The sequence below is a fragment of the Triturus cristatus genome, chromosome 4_2 (assembly GCF_964204655.1).
Source record: "Triturus cristatus chromosome 4_2, aTriCri1.1, whole genome shotgun sequence".
NCBI lineage: Eukaryota > Metazoa > Chordata > Amphibia > Caudata > Salamandridae > Triturus > Triturus cristatus.
The window spans coordinates 715,013,934-715,037,067 of NC_140586.1; the positions used below are offsets into that span (position 1 = coordinate 715,013,934).

General features: G+C 42.0%; 1 protein-coding gene across 3 annotated transcripts in view; it reads left to right on the forward strand.

The window, feature by feature from the left end:
* LRP8 (LDL receptor related protein 8) overlaps positions 1–23,134 on the forward strand; it is a 1,041,819-nt gene that overhangs the window by 384,792 nt on the left and 633,893 nt on the right. For all 3 annotated transcript variants that reach the window (XM_085602589.1, XM_085602587.1, XM_085602588.1), the window contains one exon: positions 9,032–9,154. In XM_085602589.1, coding sequence (XP_085458715.1) covers positions 9,032–9,154 — 123 coding nt within the window. The remainder of the gene's footprint in view (positions 1–9,031; positions 9,155–23,134) is intronic.

A 23,134-nucleotide genomic window follows, 5' to 3' on the forward strand; every position in this document is an offset into this window, starting at 1 on the left:
CAAAAATATGTTCAACGCATGTTCTTCTGTGGTTTAATCATGAACTTAAAAATAGGACGATGACTTCAGGAGCGGCGCCGCCACCCAGCTATTGAGCCTGGAGATATCACAGGGAGTGTAGGTACAAAAATCCCAGGACTTATGAAAATTGCATCGTCTAAGAGAAGCAGGAAACTGACAAGCATGAGATTTGCAGGAGGAAGTCCAGGGGTCACAATTGCCCCCACTGGTGGTCCCCAGTGGCGTCCCGCCAACATTTCTCGTTTTTGTGATAGAGTTGGATGGAGCACACAAAAGGCCCATTCCGGCCAGCTGGTGCATAGGTATCATTGCTATAGCAGGTGCTGTGGTACCGATGCTCAGGATCCTCGTAATCTTTACCCATCCCACCCGCAGCTGAGCACTTTCATGGTGGAGTTTTGGAAAGCGGCTGAGGCTGGATTTCTGTCAAGCGTAGGATGAAGTTCTGGCAGTTACCCCTGAAGAAGGGCTATTTTAGCCCGAAGTGCATTGGGTGGATGCAGACTGCCTTGGATGAACGGTGCATTTCTACTCGTGATTTAGAGAAAGGCCTGGAGGGGCATATCTTTAGCATTTGAAGCAATGGAAAAGCATACATCCTTCCATGTGGATGGTGAAAGAAATGTAACAATACTGGGTGAAACGGAATAAAATGGTTAAATATGGATTACCAAATTGAGTTGGAGTTTTTTGTATATACATGGAAATCGCTGTGCGACTGGGGCATAATAGGCTCCACACCTGATGTAGTCCTTTACTTACCCCAGCTGGGGTAGCGGAGCTCATGTTCCTTGCCTGCATTTGGGCCCCTCATCCCTTTGCTGCACAATGCCATGCTAGTGTTGTGGCCGGAATCCTCAGGATCGTACGTTGCTCTAATGGGGTCCCTCTCTCGACACCACCACGGTCTGAATTAACATTACAGACTCCATGGAGTGGTCCAGCGGGGGAAGGAAAGGATGGGGACTGCAGGGAGGGAGACCTGTGAAGACAGAAGGAGACAGCGATCAGTAACTCCCGGCCTGGCTTCCTTCCCACCTGACCCGACTCCACCCCCCCACTCTACGGAGGAGACAGGTACCTGTAAAGAAAGAAAAACTCTCAGCGTTGTTTTAGGGAACCCACGACCCTGGAAGGATGTACTCTCCAATATCTAAAGCAAAGAGAACGTAACATGAGCTAGTGCCCTGGTATTGAGTTGCTCCCGCCCCCACCTCTTGCTGTTCTCGTAAGACCTTACCCTGGAGATTAAGACTTTGATGCAGACAGGGGAGCGGAAAAGCCTCTTGCTCACTCTCTGAACCCCTGCAGTATAATCGTAAGAAAAGGAAAACACAACATATAATCCTGTAGGTTTAGATCATTCCACAATCAAAATAATTGGTATTGGTGACTCGGAATACACATCAGCATTACTTCATGCCATACGTAATAGGTCCATCACAGGGCCCTCTGCCTTGTCAGAAACGGCAGCTTCAACCCTCTCACAACATCCGAGAGTTCACTCAGAGAATATCCGAACAAGTAAGCACCTCAAGGAACATGGGATAGAATTCTCCCATAAACGGTACTCAAAGCGTTAAGACAATGTCACAATAGTGCCTTCTTCCCCGCATGAACTTCGTTCCCCGAGTTCGCCAACGCGGGAAGAAAGCACCTAAAACATAGTGTCAGATAAACAATTCCGAGAGCAGCCTTGCACTGTCCTTCGGTTGTTTTACTCGGGAAGGGACCAGATACGAATCCAACGGACCCGGCACAGATACGAATCCAACGGATCCGTCACAGAGAGACTCCCGTTCCGAGTCTCCGTCCTCAATGGCCACCAGAAATCAAGCTTAGCTAAACACAGCAGCGAACTTAGCTTGGTGCTCGAGGCACCCTTACCAGCCTTCGCAACGTCCAGCGCAGCTCTCGTAGAAGAGTAAGCGGCACTCTCTCTGTGCCCCGGAACCTCTTTGAGCTCGCCGCGCACGAGCGTCCTGACGTCATCGCCGTCAGGGGTCGACAAGGCTCATGGGATCAGTAGTTCTTCCCTGTACCACGCACTCGGGCGCGATTTGGCAGGGTTCCATGGGTTCCCGGCAAGTGGGCTTTGACAGTTAGATACTTAGAAGAATGTTCATCAGTAAGTTACAGCTTGGAGCATCTAAACCATGTCTGAACCTTTTGCCGTTCATGTCCAGAAAACCATTATATCTCGATTAAACTGGCAATATGTCAACAGTGACATTCTGTAATCCATTTTCTTTTCAGAAATAATATAGCAATAAATTTGACCAACTGGAATTGATTGGGCGCCTAAATCCTCCCAGGATGTTGTCTCATCTCCACCCACATGTGTTTATTCAGTCTTCTGCTCCAGACACAGTTAATTAGATGGGTTAATTGTAAATATTGCCATCCTGTGATTTGATAGGTTACTGCATTATAATTCAGCCTCATCCTGCACTCTGATTGGTCAGCCTTACTCTCTCTATAGATAACGATGCATCCATCTGGGCACATTCAATTTGCATGTTACTGAGGATTTTCCCTGCTTGGTCATAGCCAAGAAGAAGCAGGTTCATTTAGAAGTAAACCTTTAATCTCTGGCTTGTTTTTAACTGCCCATGATAGAGCGTTTTTATAAAGGCAGATTAGTGCAATTAGTGTCTAGAAATAACATGTAGGCCTAAAACGAGAAGTCACATCTTTAAAAGGCACATGGGAGTACGAGGCTTCCACATCTGCCCGTGTTAAGTTAGAAATGCTTATGAATGCAGGTTTCTTTTTTCATTTTTACTGATCTTAGGTCAACATTCTTATTAATGTGAAGACGTGAAGAGTTCAGTGATAAAATGTGCTGAGTTAGCATGATACATTTATTTATATGTTTCTTCATGAATAAGTTATGTAAGTTAGAACATTTGAGAAATAGATGATTTCATTTATGGATGGCAGACCTAACTTTGAACTATTTTGCTTTCCACATTAGGAACCAAACCACGACTTGTGTAATGTCCGTATTGTTAAACATAAGACTTAATATTTGTAAGTCTTTGTTTCAAGACAGCATACATAGATGGTGGAAGATTTCCATTCCTATGAAGAGATTGTTCTCCTATTGGTTGAAAAGAACGGACAGCTGCAGCATTTGATTTATTTGTAGATATCAAAATGTTATATTAGTGCGAGTTCCTAGACTAGAGACAATCTTCCCCCACACACTCTAGATGCTTCGAGTTTCTATTCCTTTCTTGACCCTGACTTCCTATGCTCTGAAGCTCTATGCTCTGAGCAGAATCTATGCTATATTTTTGAGACTCCATTGAATTCTTGAACTTCTCTTCATGAGAAGTGCTATTTGAATTGCTTAAAGCTGTATGCGTTCACCTCTCGTTTTTTAACTCTTTATGGGTTCCAGATACTTTTCTCATCTCAAGATTCAGATTAGGGATTTTTATTCATGCGGAATGCGTGTAATACTTTGTATTCTGTATTAAGATTTTAGAAGAATTAATTCATGATTAATAAAGAAATACTTATTCAATTTTGTTTATTAAAACTCTTTAAACTCACATAAAACTGTCATCATTGACTCTCAATAATTGATATTTAACTATGAGGAGTAATTTGACTTTTGATTTACAGCTTCTCATTAATTCTTTACCTGTGCCCAAGATCTGGAGCCCCAAGCAAGAGCAGGGACTTTATATTCAGGTGTACTGAGCCACAAATTCTGAATCGTAAACCAAATATTCATTAAAGTCCCATGCTCCTTCACGGCGCACCCATGGAGACGCAATTATATTGTGCAAAGTAGAAATATTGTGTGTTTAAGACGGTAAGTTTGAATTTCTCTTTAGCTACCAGTCATTATGTTGAGCTTTTAAGTGTGTTGTTGCTGCTCATGGCAAAAAGCACGGCAAGCCCTGGAGTTTCACCAAATACTCCCTGGTCAAGCTTCATCATGTTTTGTAGTCTGTTTTCTCTAATAGGGTAAATTCTTGTTTTTTGGGATTCATAGCTTCTTTGGGCCAATTCCGTTTTAGGAAATATTGGACAACATCCCATTTTTGTAGCTAATGGGGAGGTTTTATTGAATGGCTTCTTGAATACTGTGTAGCAGTCACAGTTCCATCCATGTTCCCCTTTGCAAGCAGCAGATCTCCAGGGAATCAATTGAAACTTCCCGCTCCTGATGCAACGTCCAGCTTCTGATGCCCGTAACCAAATGCCCAAAAACCTACAAGAGTAGAGGCCCATTTGAGCCTGAGACCAAGCCAAATGGCCCTTCTCTCTCACCTTCTTGGGTTAAACAGCCCATCCATTACATGAAACCAAGATAATAGAGATACATAAATCCCAATTCAACAGATATTTGTTGTGAATAACCTTGGACTATCGCTTGGGTGGGTTCCTCCTTTCATCTTTCAAAGGCCAACAAAATGGGCAGCATTGATTCTGCTAATATTATCCCATAAAATATACCTTTACAAAAATGGGTAGTATGTGATATCAAATAATATACACAAATTCAGGGTAGTAGCATTGGTACAGCATGCACTTCCGTTTTTTTCCAAGCTACCCTCAGAATAATGAATTAGTTGGTAATAAATCGCATTTATTAAATCATTTAAGGTTGGCCTTTGCCACCATATATCAAAAACCTGCCTAACTGTGCTAAACCTCTGGGGTGAAGCTTGATCCCGGCCAAAGTATGTGTAAACGTCTTGTGACTTTGAGTTCTACTTATTTCTCGATTGAGAACGTTGTATCAATCAATATATTTGTATAAGAATTGATTATCTCACGCTTGGACAGTGGAATCTCGCTGGGGAGTTGATAATCCTTTATGCTCACTCGCCCTTGAAATCTGTGCAGTAGTCTTCCGAGTCACTAAATCTTGGCTCTCCTGTAAGTTTAGCCACAAGGCTTCCATTTTAATCCTGCTCCTTTAGGTCCCCACCGAGACCATGCCTTTTCTGAAGTTAGATTACGTGCCCTAGAAAGCTGATCAGCTTCAGGCAACCTTTAAGACCACTTTGGAGTTGACGTATTGTCCATCTTGAAAATCCCAAGCAGAAGACACATTGTCAGAATACTACATGAGACCCTGATGTTTCGTAAACACTGAAAACAGCCTTATTCTTTGTGGATCTGCATGATGAATATGAAGAATATTTTACATTTTATGTAAATTGATGTGATGCCTAAACTAATCAAATAAAAAACAGCCATAGCCATTCTTGCAAATCTTGATGTCATGGTCAGCATGAGATCCACTTTTAGAAAAGGTGGAACCGGAGTATGCAGGAAAAAAACAAAGATGGTGAGGGCGAGAAACAGCTGGATGGGATAGGTAGATGGCTAGATGGAGGTATCGTGTGAAATCCACCTTGCACTCTTCTATTGTGTTACTGGGACAAACATCCATCGTCCAATAAAAGAGCATCTCCCGCCATTCCTGCACTACCTCGTGGTCACCCTAAATGCTTCTGACTGCTCCTCCATCAATAACTACTTTACAAAGCAAGCTATTTACCTGGTGGTGTCAATGTTGAGGGATTCCCTGAAATCAATGATTACAGATTCTGAAAATATTATCATGATTATTACTATGATTTTGTAGCGCTTGCGTGGTTGCGGGGGCCTTGGTATTAGTCCAGCGCAAGAGGAAGTGGTGCCATGTTCTGTATGCCCCGCTCTGTCCAGGATCACAGGTTAAAACTCCTATTCACTGGATTTAGTTTCTGTAGGACCTGGGAGTCTGTCCAGTTGGCTGCTAGGGAGGTCTCATGCAGGGGCGAAGAATATTCAGTACACCGTATAGCCACACCTGCGTCTCTTTCTTCAACCTCACAAGCTGGCCCTTCGTCCACGTTCATCTACACGGAGAAATGTATTACAGGCCCTTCGCTTATCCATCTGTGCTCATTCACTACAGTTCAAAACTAAAAGAAGGAAATTTGTTACCGTTGCCTCGCAGGGAGCGCTGCACAATCTTTTTAGCAATGAGTGTTTTACAGCACTTATCAAGGGTCTCTTGGCGCTATCTGCCGCACCTATGTATTCCAAAGACAGAATGAGGATTTGAGTTCCACAGAAAGAGTTTTCACACTCACTCTGTGTTTTCAGTTGTAGCGCGTTGCTCCTAATGTATTTTGCGTTTTATAGACAAAAACCCTTAAACATCATAAAGCATAATTCAAGACAATTTTCAAAGTAGTAAGATAGACCACTTTACTAAAGTCATTCAGTGTCATCTTTTAGCTTTTAAGATAATGTTCCTCATTGAAGTAAACTTTTCCTTGGCAATTATTGCTATTTTGGCTGTCAAGGATTTCTTAATATGCTTGTAACTGTGACCTGAAAGACAATTTTGTATTATTCTGAGTTAATCTTGGTTTAGTAAAGTGAATATAAAAATCGGATTCTCCTGTCACAGAAATCGTCAGTTTTAAAGAAGGCAGGACTGGGAACCCAAAGCAGCCCTGGCAGATTTTGTCAGACCAGCCTCCATACAATGCATAGCGAGCGAATGCAGCCCGCGAGCCTGGCCACTACAAGGGGGTTTGGGGTTGTTCACCTCGCAAGATTATCTGGGAACAAATTGCACAAGTGCATTCTACAACACATTTTTCATTATGTATTCAATGGGGCTCGTTTTTAAAGCATAGTAAATGATGACCGTACAGTGCTCCAGGATACAGCGATCTATGTTGGGGCTTTACAATGATTTCCTCACTCTCACCCTCCAACAGTGCCTCTCATCTCTCCATGTATTTCATTCATTTTATAGCGCCTCTCATACCAGTGCTGGGTGTCAGGGCATTTTACATTACACACATACAGAGACTATGAGGGTATCGAAAAAGTTACATAAAACAATCTGGACTATAAGGTGTAGGATTCATATGTCATCTATACTGGTGGGCATTTTTTAAGAGTCCTTGGTCTGGGGAAGCACAAACTCAGGATTCAGAACGTAACACACTGGTTAGTGTTGACTTTACTCATAAGAATTTATTTCTACCCAAACAAATCATTTTTAGCAAAATTAGGATAATGAAAGAGAAAAAAACATAACTTTCTGACCTAGATTACGATTGTAACTTATGAACTGCACAGTAACAAAAGGATCTCTGTGACAAAAGCGTAAACCACTGAGCTATGCACATAAAATACTGTTCTCTGATCTGCATAGCACACGCTCTTTGCAGCTGCCATTTTAACCCTATACGCTACCTTAGATGAGTAAAATACTGCTACTAGACAAAACTCAGATCTCTCTCCAGCAGGTACATTATTCACCAGAGTTATCTTGCCACTTTTATTGTTGCTTGAAAACTGTTGGGCGTACAAGGAACTCTGCAGTGATTTTAAAACTGCTGCAATGCTACAAAGCTGTCCCCCACTAGCAAAAGCGGCCCCCACCCTTCCAGACTACCGGGGAAACTCCTGAAGCCCTGTCCTGCCAGTCTGGCCTCGTTTTTAAAGTAAAAGGTTTTTGCACCCTCCACATTTCCCCCGCTTAGACCGCGTTTGTTTGGGCTCTGACGATAATGGGCACCTGCTGCCTGCTAGCCGTGGAGAGCTACCATTGGATAAACAAGGCCACACCCTATTTGCTGACCCATGAATTTCTCATAGTCCGCAAACAAGTCACGTGGGTGTTGGAATGAAAAGAGGATTGTCAAGCATCTACCAATTCAGAGGCTGAGGACAACCAATAGGACTCGAGTAACTAAGCACTGCAATAAGAGAAATGAAAAAACATATTTAGGGTTCAAAAATAAATGCAAGTTGACTCCTCATCCCTCGTCCTATTGTAGGGTTTTAGAAGAAGGTGCTGTATTTCTGAACTCTGAGGAGCGGGAGAGGAAGGGTCACGTAAAGTTTATTGCCATAGTTTATTTGTCAGAGCACACATCAAGGAGGGTCGAACAGCTTTTTATACAGTATCTTCGATTCCAGATTTCCATTTAGTCTCTGAACTTATGAAGTCCTGCCAAGTCTTTCTGAGATAAATGCCCTACTTGAGATTGGGGTTTGTTTCCTGCCGCTGTTCCTGTCACCTCTAACTACCCGTGGGCTATCCCCTGACAATCAAATGCCTACCCCATGTACGCACTACCATCATTCACAGTCCGGTGCCTTGTAGATAGGTGCATTCTATACACCGTCTTATGCCTACTCACATGCACAGTTAAGTGACACAATGACAATGAGGAAAAGCTACTAGATTGGCAGTCTGGCCAACCACAGGTAGAGACTGGGGAACAAGGAGACGAAACATCACCTGTCCCCCTTATTTCCCTCCCCTCACACTTTCAGTGGCCAATGTAGTCTTGCGCTTTATTAACTTGTGTTCTGCATTTGCCCTTTGATGGAGGAAGATGAAATGTTGTAAGCTTTACAACTATGCTTTTTGCTGCACAGGAGTTAAGGGCTATGTTTTTTGTTTCATAGAACATGCAGTTAATTGTTTTATTCAAAAACGGTCTTAGTTTTTTCTGTGAGTATAATGTGTACGGCAAGTGTGGGCACCTGTGACAGAACAGGTTAATGTTATTATATGTACTTGTAGAGCGCACTGTCACCCGCGAGAGCATCCCGGTGCTGAGCAGATGTGTGTGCCTAGTCATGCGGGGTGTGGGTGGGGGTGGGGGTGGAGGTGGAGGTTTAATGGAAAAGCCAGGTCTTCAGCTTCTTTCAGAACTCAAGAAGTGAGGAGGTGGCTCTGATGTACATTAAGAAGTTGTTTCCACGCTTTAAGAGCAATGTACGGGAAGACCCTGCATCCGGATGTGGTTTTGTGTATTTGTGGGATGACACATGCAATATTCATCACATAATAAGTGGAGGCTTTAAAATTAAGGGCTAAAATCCAAGAGGGCCATTTGATGTTCATATGACTTTGTTGTGGAATTATCCCTATAAGGACTACACCTCCAGAAAGGAATGATAATGGCTGTAGGTAATACTGGTCATTAAGGCTAATCATAAATATCTTTCTTATTTACAGCAAAGACAACCTGTGCAGAGAATGAATTCACCTGCGATAATGGCCACTGTGTACCGGTGAGATGGAAATGTGATGGAGAAGACGAATGCCCTGATGGGTCTGATGAATCGGAAGCTACGTGTGGTGAGTTAGATATGTTCAAGGGACTGCCTCTTGAACTTTCGTGTTTAGAAATGTGTTATCTTTGCCAATATGAACAAAAACATATATGCATTAATGCACTATGCTTTTCTCTAGCCAGATGGCCAAGAACTAGTTGAAATCAACAATAAAAAACTGAGCAGACACAATGATTCCAAAGTGAAGTTAAATTGAGATGTTTTCTTGGTTTCCAGTGAAATAAAGTAGAATCACATCAATGTCACATAGTGCTTGCTTTATGTTAGAGCGGAAATACTTGATGGTCACCACCTTCATTGATCAGATCTTGAATGAGTGAGATCAAGGGATGAATTTACAGCTCATCGGATGGGCCAGAGTGAGAAGACAAAGAATTAAATCATCCATGGAGTGAATGTGACACTGAGCCTGATTGGGCAAGCTGCCTTCACTGCATGGTGAGTGTGTCTCGTTCAACCTTGTCTAGCAGCATCCTAATCCCAAAACCTCCGTATTCAGGTGAGACTGGTGTCCGACCTTCAGGTACCGTGAACTTTACTAATACTTACTTCTCATACTCTTCCAAAACAACACCAGGTGAAAAGTTCATTCCAATACCGTTATTTTATCATGACTTACGTGGTCGACTCACTTATGTCGTTCTTCTAGAATCCTGACGGTACATATAGACGTTTTGGTTTTAAGAATATGAATCACTTACCTACGATAGGCAGCATGCTTCCTCATAGGGCTGTTTCTTTGCCAGCACCAACTGGTGCTAAGAGGGCTCATCAGGGGATCTTAATTGAGAACAATTATATTATGGATGAGTGAAGGGTTACAATTGTATCAATAAAGGGACGGAATTGAAGGATTAGCCCGGTTTTAAGATCTAAAACATTACGAGAGTGGGGTGTACGGTATCTATTATGATAGCTTCCTCACCTCTTACATAAAGGTTAACATTTCTATTTTTCGCCAACCAGTATATGTGACCTTTTTAATAAGTGAACACGACGTACTTGTATTCAAGATTTCACACCCTACGCAGTATTAGAATAGGGCTTGACCAAGTGCTAGCTTTCTCACTCTCATATTGTGAGAAGTATAGAGGAGCTATTTTTGTGGATTATTTTCCAGTAATATTTCGCATTGCGTGCATAGACTCCTTCATATTGTTGTTTTATGGCAGGCTAAATAATTTTCTCCCATGAAGAATTTGCATGCTTGGTGAGCTAATTGATATGTAGTGTCTTTGGCATTTTTCCAAAGGATTAATTGGTCTCCTCTATGAGACATACAACTATGGGTGTGGTGCTTATGGACATTTTTCTGAATGTTTATGCTTTTTTGGCAAAATAATCATTTGGGAAATAATAATCGACCTACTACTTGGGGTGATAGCCCTGGAGATTGCTGCCGCAGGGTGTTGTCACTTACACAGTGACGGACATCAGAAAGCGTGAATCAACCCTAACATTGACTGCATACTTCATGTAACCTCACAACCTTCCATTATGAAACATCTTATATTCTGCACAGGTATCTCAGCTACTTAAGATTTCATTCACATTATCAGCTGCTAGTGGGGACATTGTAAGTGCACTATAGTTTCACACTTTGTATTTATGATATATTTATCAACGAATCAACAATGATTTTTATTATATAGCAAAATGGTTTCGGCAAAGGACCACGTGGGAGGTTTTCGCAAGCCCTGTACGGCAGTGTATGTGGAAAAGGTTATGTTGGACGAGCGATGGTTGTTCTTTACATGCAGAGTTTTGTATCATCTCTTTCAAAGCAGTTTCATTGTTATGGCCCTCTTTAGTCTGAACATTCCTGTGTTTCTCAATAGATTGCTTAGTGACCCCACCTTGGAATCACCATCATGTCAATAGCATTAAACTGTTGGGTAGGTTTCTGGTGAACATTGAATTATATTCACATTTTAGCTTCTTTTAATCTCCGCTGTTCAGCTGCCTGGGACCCTTCTGTTATTCCTGTCTGATAAACAATATGCTTGCTGAAAACGGCTTTCTTCTCTAAGTGGCTATGAAGGAAACACATAAATTGCACAAAATACATTTTACCAGGTCATGGATTCCAAGTTTAAACCAAGTTTTAGGTTATGCTGATGGCAGTGCTGAGGTTAAATGTCTCTTCCCAAGACAACACCCAATGAGAACCCTGTCTGTGGTGTTCTTCAAATGGAACCTCTGCAGACCTAATCAGTGTAGAGCCCCACAGTTGATAATTCTGAAGCAAAATGTCTGACCCCTAATGACATGCACACTTAAAGCAGTGCTCCCAGCATTCCTGAGTTGGAGCTCCTAAGCAGGCGGCCATGTTTACTTAGCGCCTTTCTTGATGTGTTGCCAAGTTGGACTTCAAGCCCATTATCATTTACAGCTGTGCTTGGGGTATTACAGAGATACCGCACCTTACCTCCAAAGCACGTCCAACTGACAGACATGCTGCTTGGGTGAAACTTCACATCTTAGGGCCTAGCCCAATTAAAGCATTACTTATGGCCTTACTGAGGCAGGATCCCCTTTGAAACAGTTTGTGGCTACTTAAATCCTTCTCTTTGTGACACCCACTGTGCACTCTCGCCAGCGCTACTCGCCAGGTCAATAGTGGGTGCTTCTCTTCATATACATATATTTTCTGTATAAGAGCACCCTGAATGGCTTCACTTCCTCATAAATAAGATTATTATTCATTTATTGTATTGGCAATATGTTAGGGAAAGTGGTGAACACTTCATCGGGCTGGTCACACACTGGAGTGAGGCGACATCACAACAAACAGTTGTTATAGATATTCTTGTTGGAATACTTACCAGAAGGGAAGGATAGCCAGATGTGTCTGGAATGTTCTGATGTGTAGCTCAAAGTGAAGAGACAAATGTAGTGGGTTTCACGGCAGAAGCCTTGAGAATGTAAAGACACTGCACAAAACCATGTTTTCTCAGCAGAAGCGAAGTATAACTGTATTAGAAGACTAATATTTAGGGTCTACTGAAGAGGAATGGTAAATAAAATTTAAAAAGCTACTCCTGATCCTTGTGCTGAAAGGTCTTTAGAATCTAGCAAAAACTATTACATTTCACCATTTGTGTAACGGGTAATTGATGGGGAAGCTTCAAGGGTTGCGTGAGAAGATCTTCTCTGGCAAACAGGGAGTTTGGTGGTGCAATTTCCTACACTTCAATGTTTCCTTGTCATTTTGTATAGGGACCTCTGTACACTCAATAGATCATGTGCAAGAGGTTCATAGCAAGAAAATGGTGAATCTATTCTGAGGTTTCAGTAGTGGAAGGATCCAACCTAGGCGATGAGGGTCAAAAACATGGTTTGCCATGTTATTCACTTGTGTGGTGTGAAACCACAGTTCTGAGTCAAAGATGACTTCAAGATTTTTTTATTGAATTTGAGGACACTGAAGGAGTAGCCTGGAGCTCCGGAGCTATGGACTCCTTTTTATTTCCATTCAAAATTATTTATCATGTTTCAAGGGATGGATAAAGATGTTAACGCCTAGTCACTTGTGTTTGTGAACGCAATGTCTTTGAAAACTTTTTTTTACTTTATTTAAAAGGCATTTATTTAAAAGGAATATGTTTATAAACCAGCCCAAAATGTTCTGTGGCTTATATATAATTTATTGTCCAAATTCTCTAGGGAAAGATGTAGATGTAAAATATGGAACAGAGACATTTTTGATCGGCCTGCTTTCCTCATGGCAAATTAAAGAGCTCTCTGAATCCTGATTACCTACAATGTGGTTTAATGATGTTTGATGTCATGGACAGTCTGCAGTGAATGCTGAGAATGAAGATGTAAGGGTTGTCACCGACTTCCTCTTCAAAATAAAAATGTGTTGATAGCAGATTGTTCCTAGAAACCTGCTCCTGTCAGTTTTCCCACGGATCAGTCAGAATTTATAGTGTGGGTTTATCATAACCATTGTAGCATCTGTTGGGGTATGAATCTTTGTATGTCACAGTCTCACTGCTAGATGTTTAGTTAAAGACATAGCTGTTTCAAGGGGTTAAAACCTTCATTTGAAACTGCTAGAAAGATCTGATTTGTTTCTATAGTATATTCATGGCTCTTCTTTAATGTTAGTTGTAATATACAGAAATGCGTGCCCTTTGAATGTGCACCTGTACAACCACATGAAACATTTCTGGCCCATCAGAGCAGGAATACCCATTTTGATTACTCACAGAAGGGAAGGACTCAAAAGGGGAAGGACTCTATGCTGGAGAGTGGTGGACAAAACGCAATGTGAACAGGAGGATGTGGACCAGACCCACATTCAGCTGAGGATTTAAAATGGGAAACGAGGCATCTGGCGGCATCATTCATGCTTTTTATTAGCATGTGTCAATGACTTTTTCTCAAATACTTAACACAAGATTTCGAAGGTTATGTATAGTGTTATATTATCCAGTGCTATTCGGTAATACGAAAGTGACTTTTATTTGCCATTGTTCTGGTATTGTCTGTATTGCGATTGTCCATATCTGGGTCTCCACAGGCTACTGATATAGAATCAAGTTCAAATCCAAACAGCAACAATTTTACATTCAAGTAATAATGGGGCCTCTCTTAACCAGCCTGCAAACGAGGGTGACCGCATACTTGCAGATAATCGCCAATACGATTTCCAGTTCTGATCCTTTGTTTGATATCCTAATGCATTTATGGTGGTGTGGTCTTTGTTTTTCTTTAATTGATCTAATTACATGAACACACCGGAAAGTAATGATTTGTAGGCAAAAAATTCATTACTGGAGACAATGTCCACAGTGACCTGGAGTGCGGTGGTCACTCTACTGTAATCACACTGTCTACAGTGAGTTCAATATCTTCTATGGGATTTTGTCTAGGCCCTCAATCTCAATAATAACGGCCACTAGAATGTTAATGCTCTTAGAGAATGCTCACTGGGAACAGCAGTAGCCTAGAAAATGAATTTTTAGCGTTTAGTCTACAAAATCGTACATGACAATTGCGCTTGTTTTACTTTACATGCTAAGGGATTCCAGTTGTGGGACATTGTTATGTAGTGTACCTTAAAAATAGTGCAATGGCAAGAAAGGTTGCAAGAGTCTAATTTAGTTTGGTTAGTGGACGTTTTTATAACAAAACAAGCCTCAGAGTTGGAGGGTGTGGAAAGCATGCCTTTATTGCCAGTTAATGCCCTCAAATACTCAGATTGCTCCATTTTGGGTCTGTCTGTTCCTACTATAGTTAGCCATGGGAGAATTTTAAGTGGTGCAAAGGTATTCCACACATGCATTTTCAGATGACTGCTTTTTGTTGATTTGTGGGATGGAGAATCATGCACGCATGCTAGGAAACATTTTAGTCCATTTGAGGGCAGAATGGGCATGTAACTTAGGGACACATTCACAGAAAATAGCATTCATAAAAATGCTCTCCCACAACTCTTCTTCATCCAGCTACTAGCCCAGCACCACTCATATCAAACACCATTTGCCTACAACAAACAGGCAATAGCAATCTCCCACAGTCTCACGTGGGCGTCTGTCTCATGGCCACTTACTTGCATACAACACCATTCACACAACAACTCAGCACAACACGACTCATCCACAGTCACTTGCATACACTGCCAGTTGCCCAACACCCAGGGCTGGCACAAGGAGGGGGCAGGACTTATTGCGCTAGTTTCTGTGCTTTTCCGGGCACTGCTCTCCTGGATAAAAATATAATAGAATTTAAGTATGTGGCAATATGATAGTGACGCAGATTGACAAAGATTCTTCTGTTAGTAGGTGTAACTTACTTCTTACCCAGTCCTCAATTTCGAGGGTTAACTCACACATACGTTCGACAAAAAACCTTCGGTATTAAAGCTCAGTATTTGGCTTCGATATGAAGCTAAAAAAAAGTAATATATGTCTTTGAGGGTGTGAAGTAATATCATGCACAGGTAACCAAACAATGCTCTATTTTCTAGGCGTGAACACACAATCTGTAGACGTTCGCGCTGTGATCCCTAGCAGTGGAGTTAAAGAGCACATACATTTTGAAGTAATGTTTTGTGACCTGCTGTTGAGAGTCTATATGTCCACGAAGAGTTGACGGTGCCATACAAGCACTTTGCTATTTTGATTAATTGTGACTTTTTGCTGGTGCTCAGTCATAAACTTTGACACAACAACCAGTAAGGATGTATTTGGCCCATGTGTCTTTATCTCAAGACCAACACTGAAGAAAATAGACACCTGGCACTGGTCTAATTTTACTTTCGCTAGAATTATTTGGCGAGGGCGTGCTTACAAGGGTCTTTGGAGCATCCCCACAAAAGTTGGTGAATTGTTTCCATAAACAACGTAAATGAAATGAGACCTCAAAGTTCCATCCTGCTTCTGAAAATTCCTATGGAGGTAATATTAAAAAAAGCATTGGCAAAAATCAGTCTAGTTAACTCATTGAATGGTAATTGTAAATAATTGTCAATACTACTCTGTTCATAAGTATTAATAGTGTATTTTTCTAATTTCTTCACCTTAAAATCATTGAAGTCACAAATGGGAGAATTGGCTTTCATCAATTGTTGGCTAGCTTCTTAAATGACATTCTAGGAGTGGATTTCTCTTACAGATCGTAAATTCTTAATGTTAAGTTCTCACAACAGTCTAGGGACTATATCAATAGAGATTTGCAAAATTCACAGAATTTTGCATTTACGTAATTGTGGAAAATTTTCCAGAGTTGTGTAAATTTAAATGTAATTAAGTGAAATACGAATCTAGCATTTGGTGCTCTACTTTAATGCAAAAAAAGAATTTTGTACAAAAAAAAAAATGCAAAACACCCGAGTCCTGCGAACAGCAGCCACTTATGTAATGTTTGTTTGCTTTGTTCCTGTGTGCTTAATTGTTTCCACGAACAGCGCATAATTACGTGGCGTGGCATAATAGCACAATTTGGGAATTTCTCACAACAAACTTGTAAAATTTTGGCATATGACTTGAGGGAGGTGAAAACCCACATCAAATAATAATTACAATCCATGTCGGGGTGGAGCACAGTAGTCACTAAATAAATCTGTACTTAACCCTTTGGTAGCTGGCGGAAAAGCAGGCAGGGCTAGCTTGGAGGCAATGTGTAAAGTATTTTATGCAATACTTAAACAGTAATAAAGTGAAAACACCACACAACAAAAATCTTAAACCAATTTAGAAAAACAAAATAACTTTTATTAAAAAGAAAGACACGAAAATTATTAAAATCTAATAGGTAGAACCGGAGTTACAATTTATTAAATTTTAAGGTTCAAAATAGCATCAAAAAGCGTTAAGCGCCAACAGCGGTCATCTGGTTGTGCTTGACTAAGATACAGTCCAAATTTAAGACAGATCGTGATGCAGTGTGGGTTGGATACAGAGACCAGGTTTGTTATGGTGCAAAGTTTTACCTTCTGACTTAGTCTCTGAGATGGAAGTGATAAACCCACAGCTGCGCAAGGCAGTAGGCTATGACTGAAGAGGGCTCCATGCCGCCAAACTGCCACTGGACAAACTCTTTGTGAAGCTGTTGTGTTTAGGTGGGAAATATCAGAGTGGGCGAAATTTGAATTTTGTACACAGAGGAGGTCCCTCACCAGCAGGATACATTTTACTCCTTTGCCTGGTGAGATTTCCACCTTCAGATTTATTCTTTTTGGAGCTCAGATTCTTCCAGTATGGCAGGGCTGTAGGCAATGCCTAAAGAGGGCTCCATGAGACCAGATGCCTTCTCCCTGAAGTCCCTTTGGAGTGGATTTGCTGCTGCGGAGAAGAATGTACCGGGAGCAACCTGAATCTTTGGCACAGCGACCATGCACCTTCGTCAGATCAGCTTGGCAGGTTGGTCCCAGTTGTCAGAGGTCTTTAAATCCCAGGTTTCAGGAAACCAAAGGAGGAGTACGCTTTGACTCCAGCCTAAGGTCCAGGAACTTGTGGACAGTACTTGGGGGTCAGGACTCACTCCAGCAGAGGCGAGCAGTAGGGTCCTGGGTAAGGCCAGTTTGGAACTGGTCAGCTAAGCAGTTTCGAAGAAGGCCTCTGGAATCTCGTTGTGCCCCTGTAGCTCAAACAGGAGATCAGAAAACTCCGCTCAGAGTTACTTCCAGGGTCCTGGATGCAATACAAGCAGGTCCAGTCTTCCTTTAGGTTCTTCAGACAGCAGGGCAGTCCTCCTTCTGATTATTGACCGGTCCAGGAGTGTTCTGAGATGGGTACTGGATATACTACTTGCATAGACAGTGCCAGCCCTTGGGCCAGGGAAACTCCTGGACACTCTTTAACTAATGGGGTAAAACATTCCTGGGGTGACCCTACCAACTTATAAAGTTCTTCATGTTTGTTTTACTCTAAACTATCCTGAAGTGCCAGTCTCTACCTAAATCTAACATGGCAGAATCCTTTATCCCCCTCGGTCAGAGTTCTCTGTGATCACCCAGTGATGGCTATGATAATGGAAAAAAAACCCTTGTGGTCTCTCCAAACCAATTCTGAGGCAGCGCCTCTTCCCACTGGGTTTGGAGCCAGGCTGACTAGGAAGGCAAAGGGAAGCAGGCCTAGGTATGAGCTAAATCTGCCACTGACAGTGTAGGTATCCTTTGAAGATCAGGAAGGGGATGGGCAGAGCCCACAGATCATTCTGTGCAAGGAGGAAAAACACATCTCACACAAACCTTTTGTCCACTGTCTGGGAGCAATTCACCCACATCACACTACAGGGAAGCCCTTCAATAGTCAGGTGACACTGCCAGAAAGGCACATTTGGTGTATGCAGGAAAACAACTTTCTAAAAGTGTCGACATAGCAATATAAAATCTAGCTGTAGCATTATTTTGTATGACTATCTTATTAACACAAATTTTAGCCTGAGGGCATGATTACAAATTTATAAATTCTCTAAAAGGTGTAGATTAAATTAAATCTAAACAAGAAGACAATTTAGCTAGGAAAACAACAGAGCCATGTACCTATGTTCTGTCTTTTGCTGAAATGTCTGTAACTGAGGCTATACCAGGGGAGTGTACATTATTATACACTTTCTTCAAGGCAAACATTATACAATATGCTTGTGTCTATAAGGCTTTGGGCATCATGATGGAACCCGCTCTCATCCACCCACCCCTAAGATAATTATGTGTAGAAGATCTGTCAACAAGTAGGTGGTCAATATGCCATTCTCGCAAGCGACGTGTGCATGTTAGAAATTAGGATCCAAATGCCTTCTTTTATCCGCTTCCATATCACCACATTTCTCAACCACTTTTATTTAGTGGTCAGTAACTTCTCTGTATTTTATAAGCTTTTTACATGAAATATCAGTCGGTCTTAGTAATGGAAGCATCATTTATCAGTAAAAGGTAGGATAGTACCTGAGTAATACTGAGAAATACAAGCCAACCATGATTAAAACACAGGAAATGTAACAGATATGAAGCTAAAAAAAAGTAATATATGTCTTTGAGGGTGTGAATTAATATCATGCACTTAGAAGTATAGGATCTTAGCGAGGGCTGACAATTTTCACTAATATTACATATAATATTAAAATCCCCCTGTCTTAATTGAAGTAGTAAGGATACATTTGTGTTTATAGTGAAAAAGAAGTGAATACAGAAAGCTTATTGTACAGAACAAATACCTTTTTGTGAGAAGTAGAACCCAACGTTCTTTGTATTGCTGAAATGGAGTGTCTTACATAGCAATAGGATATAAAGCCAGTGCAACATAACTTAATTTTTAGGCATCGCAAACACGCAGTCCACATTGAAAAATGATGGGGGTTTTTCGAAATAAAGATGTGTAAGCAGGTGTAACAGGGATTGTAACAAGTGGAATAGATAAGAGTGGGAGTATAAAACAAGTGAGCCCACCACCAACATTTGAAGCATTAACTCCTACTTGTTCCTACCTAATACATGCATCTTGAGTATATGAATTTTGCTATCTAATCTTCCTCGCCCGTCTTCATTTTTAGCCATTCTCTCTCATGCTCAAAGAGTGATGATTGAAAATTAGTCTCAGTTGTAAAAAATGAAACAGTTCCCACCACTTGCAAGCACCTGCACAAATTAAGAGCTGCAGTTAATACGGAAGGAGCAGGATAATTAGTTATTTGGAAAATTAGCATTTGTTCCTTGGATGGGGAAGTGGAAAGGAAGATTTAGCAGATTAAGTAGATTTTGATGACCAGGATGAGGCGTACTTTGTTTATCCTGATATGACTGTGTACTGCTCCTTAGTGACTTATTGCCATGGGGTTATTAACTTGTATTACATTCTGTACTGAAAGTCAGCAGGGCTTAGCCCAGTACAAACAGGGTAAGTGAGGACGATGGACCTGTTCAGTTTAAGCTTGCATGCTTGGAACAGCCTGTTCTTTTATTGTGTTAAGTGTGTGCTTTCTAGAGTGAAACATGTGAACTTTCATTTTTAGAGTCCATTTAAACTTTATGTTGTTTAAAGGAAGAAACACGATGAACCATTTATGTTGTTTGTTTTACCAGGACTGTTCAGTTTTTAATAGAGTGCACGTATAAATCAGCATTGGATTACTACCTTCCCAAGTGGTATACCTTTTGTAATAGTACCAAGTCAGGCAGTTTCCTGCTGTGGGTTGGCAGTCATCTACATCACATGTTTTATCCTGGTCAGTAACCGTTCCAGTATTCACACTCCTGTTTAGCTGCTAGGCTTTGAGGTCTTTTAGGTGAGTCCTTTATTAGGTCGAGCCTAGAAAGCGCTTGTGCTGTCTCTTTGGGACCTGCTGTATTCACTTTCTGGGCTTAGACCCCGTCCAATGATATTCAATTGTTTGTTGCAGTTCTCTTTAAAAATCCTCGCTTACAAGTTGATATTTGTTACCATTTGTTCCACCTTTTCTTTGTTTGTTCCCTCCTATGCAGCATGCACCCAGGACTTGTAGCATTCCCCTTGTGTGCATATAGGCCAGTGCTGTGCATTACTTTTTTTCTTCCGTTTCTGGAGGCACTATGGGAAGGCTCTCTGGTCAGGCTCCCTGGTCACACAGATGCTCCCCCAGTCTTTTGATTTCAAGCTGCATTGAAAACAGGTCTGTAAAGAGTGTGATTGAAAACAAGCATGTCAATCTGCTTTTTGTTAGTTTCCTGCATGTGTTTTTTGCTCGTGATGCGAGCTCTGCTCCGTATCTCTGAGCGATGTGTTTTGTTATACTGTCCCGCTTTCATCGTTGGCTGCGCATAGGGAAGAGCGAGGACAACGGGTCACATCGGCGGCCAAAATAACCAGGGAGTGCTGTATCACCTTCTCCCAAAGCCCAGGTCTCTCTTCGCATCCGCTTATTATGTTTGGGTGGGCGCTGGGATCCCAGGAAGCAGCTTTAGGTTAAGGCGAATGTGGCCGCTTCCTCGCCTGAATTTTTTTTTTTCACCGTCATTGCTGGTTTTTGCATTTCCATTAATGCCTATAATAGAAATTAAACCACAAAAATGTCCTCTCTGACACTCATTGCGTTGTTATAGTATGCCACAATTCAGTTGAATCCTGTATCAAAACAGCTATGTGCACGTAAACGATCCTGCGATGTCGAAGTGGTTTGTAGGCAGGTTAGCCACTCAGGATAAGCCCCTTACTAAACACAGCTTTGCATCCAAATTCTAGGGGTTGTCACTGACTCTGCTGATGTAGCACAGAGCACAGTAACAAACAGGCCCGTTTCTTACCCTGTACCTACATTCAACAAACCAGGGGAAGTTTTGGGAGTGCCACAGATTCTGTGATTTAGAAAATCATTTGAGATATACATCTAAATAGGTGTGTATGGGCAGGGTCGAAACACTATACACGCCCACACTAGTATTTTAGAAAAATATGTGCACACTATGAGATTAACAGACAGTACACAAAGTCAAATCGGCCATCTTGGAATGGAGTATTATCTCTCGATGCAAAGTTAGAGAAGAGAAAGTGGGCTCTTTGTGCTATGTTTATCATTACTCCGTTTAAATGGTTCTAGTGCTTACAGATGATAATTTTAAAATTATTATTGTGTGTCTTAAAGTACCATTCATTTATTTTTTAAGAAAATGAAATTGCATGACCGGACTATTTTATTTAAAAATGTTATACTTTCAGTGAATTATTTCATCGTTTTCGTTGTGACCAGCAGAGAGTACCAGAATTGTACGGTTGCTAAGGAAAGGCATGGGCAATCTAGTCCATTTTCTCCCACCAAGGTAGAACCTGACAGGGTTCGCAGAGAGAGAGACGAGCAGTGACTAATTTTACAATGCAGTGCATTGAAAGCTGCTCGCTGTATTTTCGCTGCTCCCCGTGCCTCATCTTTGCTCCGTACATGGCTCCCGGGCTGCAGCTACTATTTGCCTCAGTGGCCCAGGAGATCATGGCACTGCAGTATGCCTTGATATGCATCGTGAACTGGAAGTTGGTGTCACAGGGCTTTGGATGTTTAGGTACTAGGGACAGGGTGAGTGACCAATTTTCCCAATGCAGTGTTAGTGCTTCCACTTTTGGGAGTTTGCAACACCTTATGTATTATGTGACTCTTGCCTTGGCAGAAATTATAACTGATATACTTTTTATAGGTTAATGTCCCTCAGATACCTTGGGAGGGAGTTCAAGTTTTTATATTGTTTGTGTGTTCTATGGTGTAGCACCTGACACTTGCAGCTCGTTCACTCTCTTGTGGCCCATACAAGCCACTCCTGCCTTTATTGGTGGCTCTGCCTCCCAGGTTCACCAGTGGCATGTGAAGTATCAATAGATGTTGAAGCACACAGGATAATGTTCTGCATGGCTAAGTACTTACAAGGTCCCAAAGTCGAGACCTTTTTTCTACGCCAATGCTTGTTCTTCCTTTCGGACAGACCAAAGGCCTCACTCGGAGCCCCACAGTATTCCGAAGATGATGCAAACTCCCCTTGTTTCCGAATAGGAAATACAAGTAGTTCGCTAATTTCAAACACATGGGTCTTAATCCTGTTCAAACTTTGCCAGGTGATACCTGGTGAAGTGTGCATTGAAGAAAAAATACAAATGTGTGAGATTTGCAGCTTGAAATGGGGAAAACATGCAGTATTAGCGTCTTACTCTCCTTGCCAACTTGGAGAACCTGTTCTGGGGCGGTAAAGCTGCACACTGATAATACCATGCCCTCCACAAATGGTATTTAATGTTCCCTCGTGGTCGTTTCTCGAAATCCCCCCTCACCTGGCCCCACTGCTCTTACCTGCTGCATCCGCGGCTGCCCCCAACTGCTGCCTCTGAGCTCCTTGGACCCTTGTACTACTCCTAACATCCTGAGAAACCGGAGGCTTAGAATCATTTAGGCTCCAAAGACCTCCAGAAGACTGGGACAAACCTGCCAAGTTAATGTGATGAATCTGCATTGCCACTGGGACAAATATTCAGGTTGCTTTCCCCGTGAGCTTTTCTGCAGCAGCAAATACATTTTAGCAGGAGGCTGTTGCAGAGAAGCTATCCGGCCTGTGCATCCCTGTCAGTAGGGCCGTACTGGCCATAGCTTGGCACCGGGTGTTTCCCCGGTGGTCCGCCAGGGTGGGGGCCATTTTTGTTACAGGGCCGTTTTTGCAGAATATATCGGCCCCTGTAAAAAAACCGGCTGAAACCGGCCCTGGCAAACAGCTCGGCCGCACTCGCAACCCCCCGGGGAGGGGGGGGGGCCGAGCACTTTGCCAGGGCCGGTTTTGGTTCCCAGTCCCGCCCTGCCTGTCAGTCTTAGCTTTCAGCCTTGCACTTCTGGCGGGTTCCGAGATTAAAAAAAGTGACTAAGTCTGAAGGTGGAAATCTTCACTGGATAAAGGTGCCAAAAGTATCTAGCCAGCATGGGACCTTCCTTGGGCTTCAATCTTGACTTTATCCTGCTTGGAGTTTCCCTTCTAAAACCTCAAAGACACCAATGGCTAACCAGCCTTGTAGAACCCATCTCTGCTACAGCC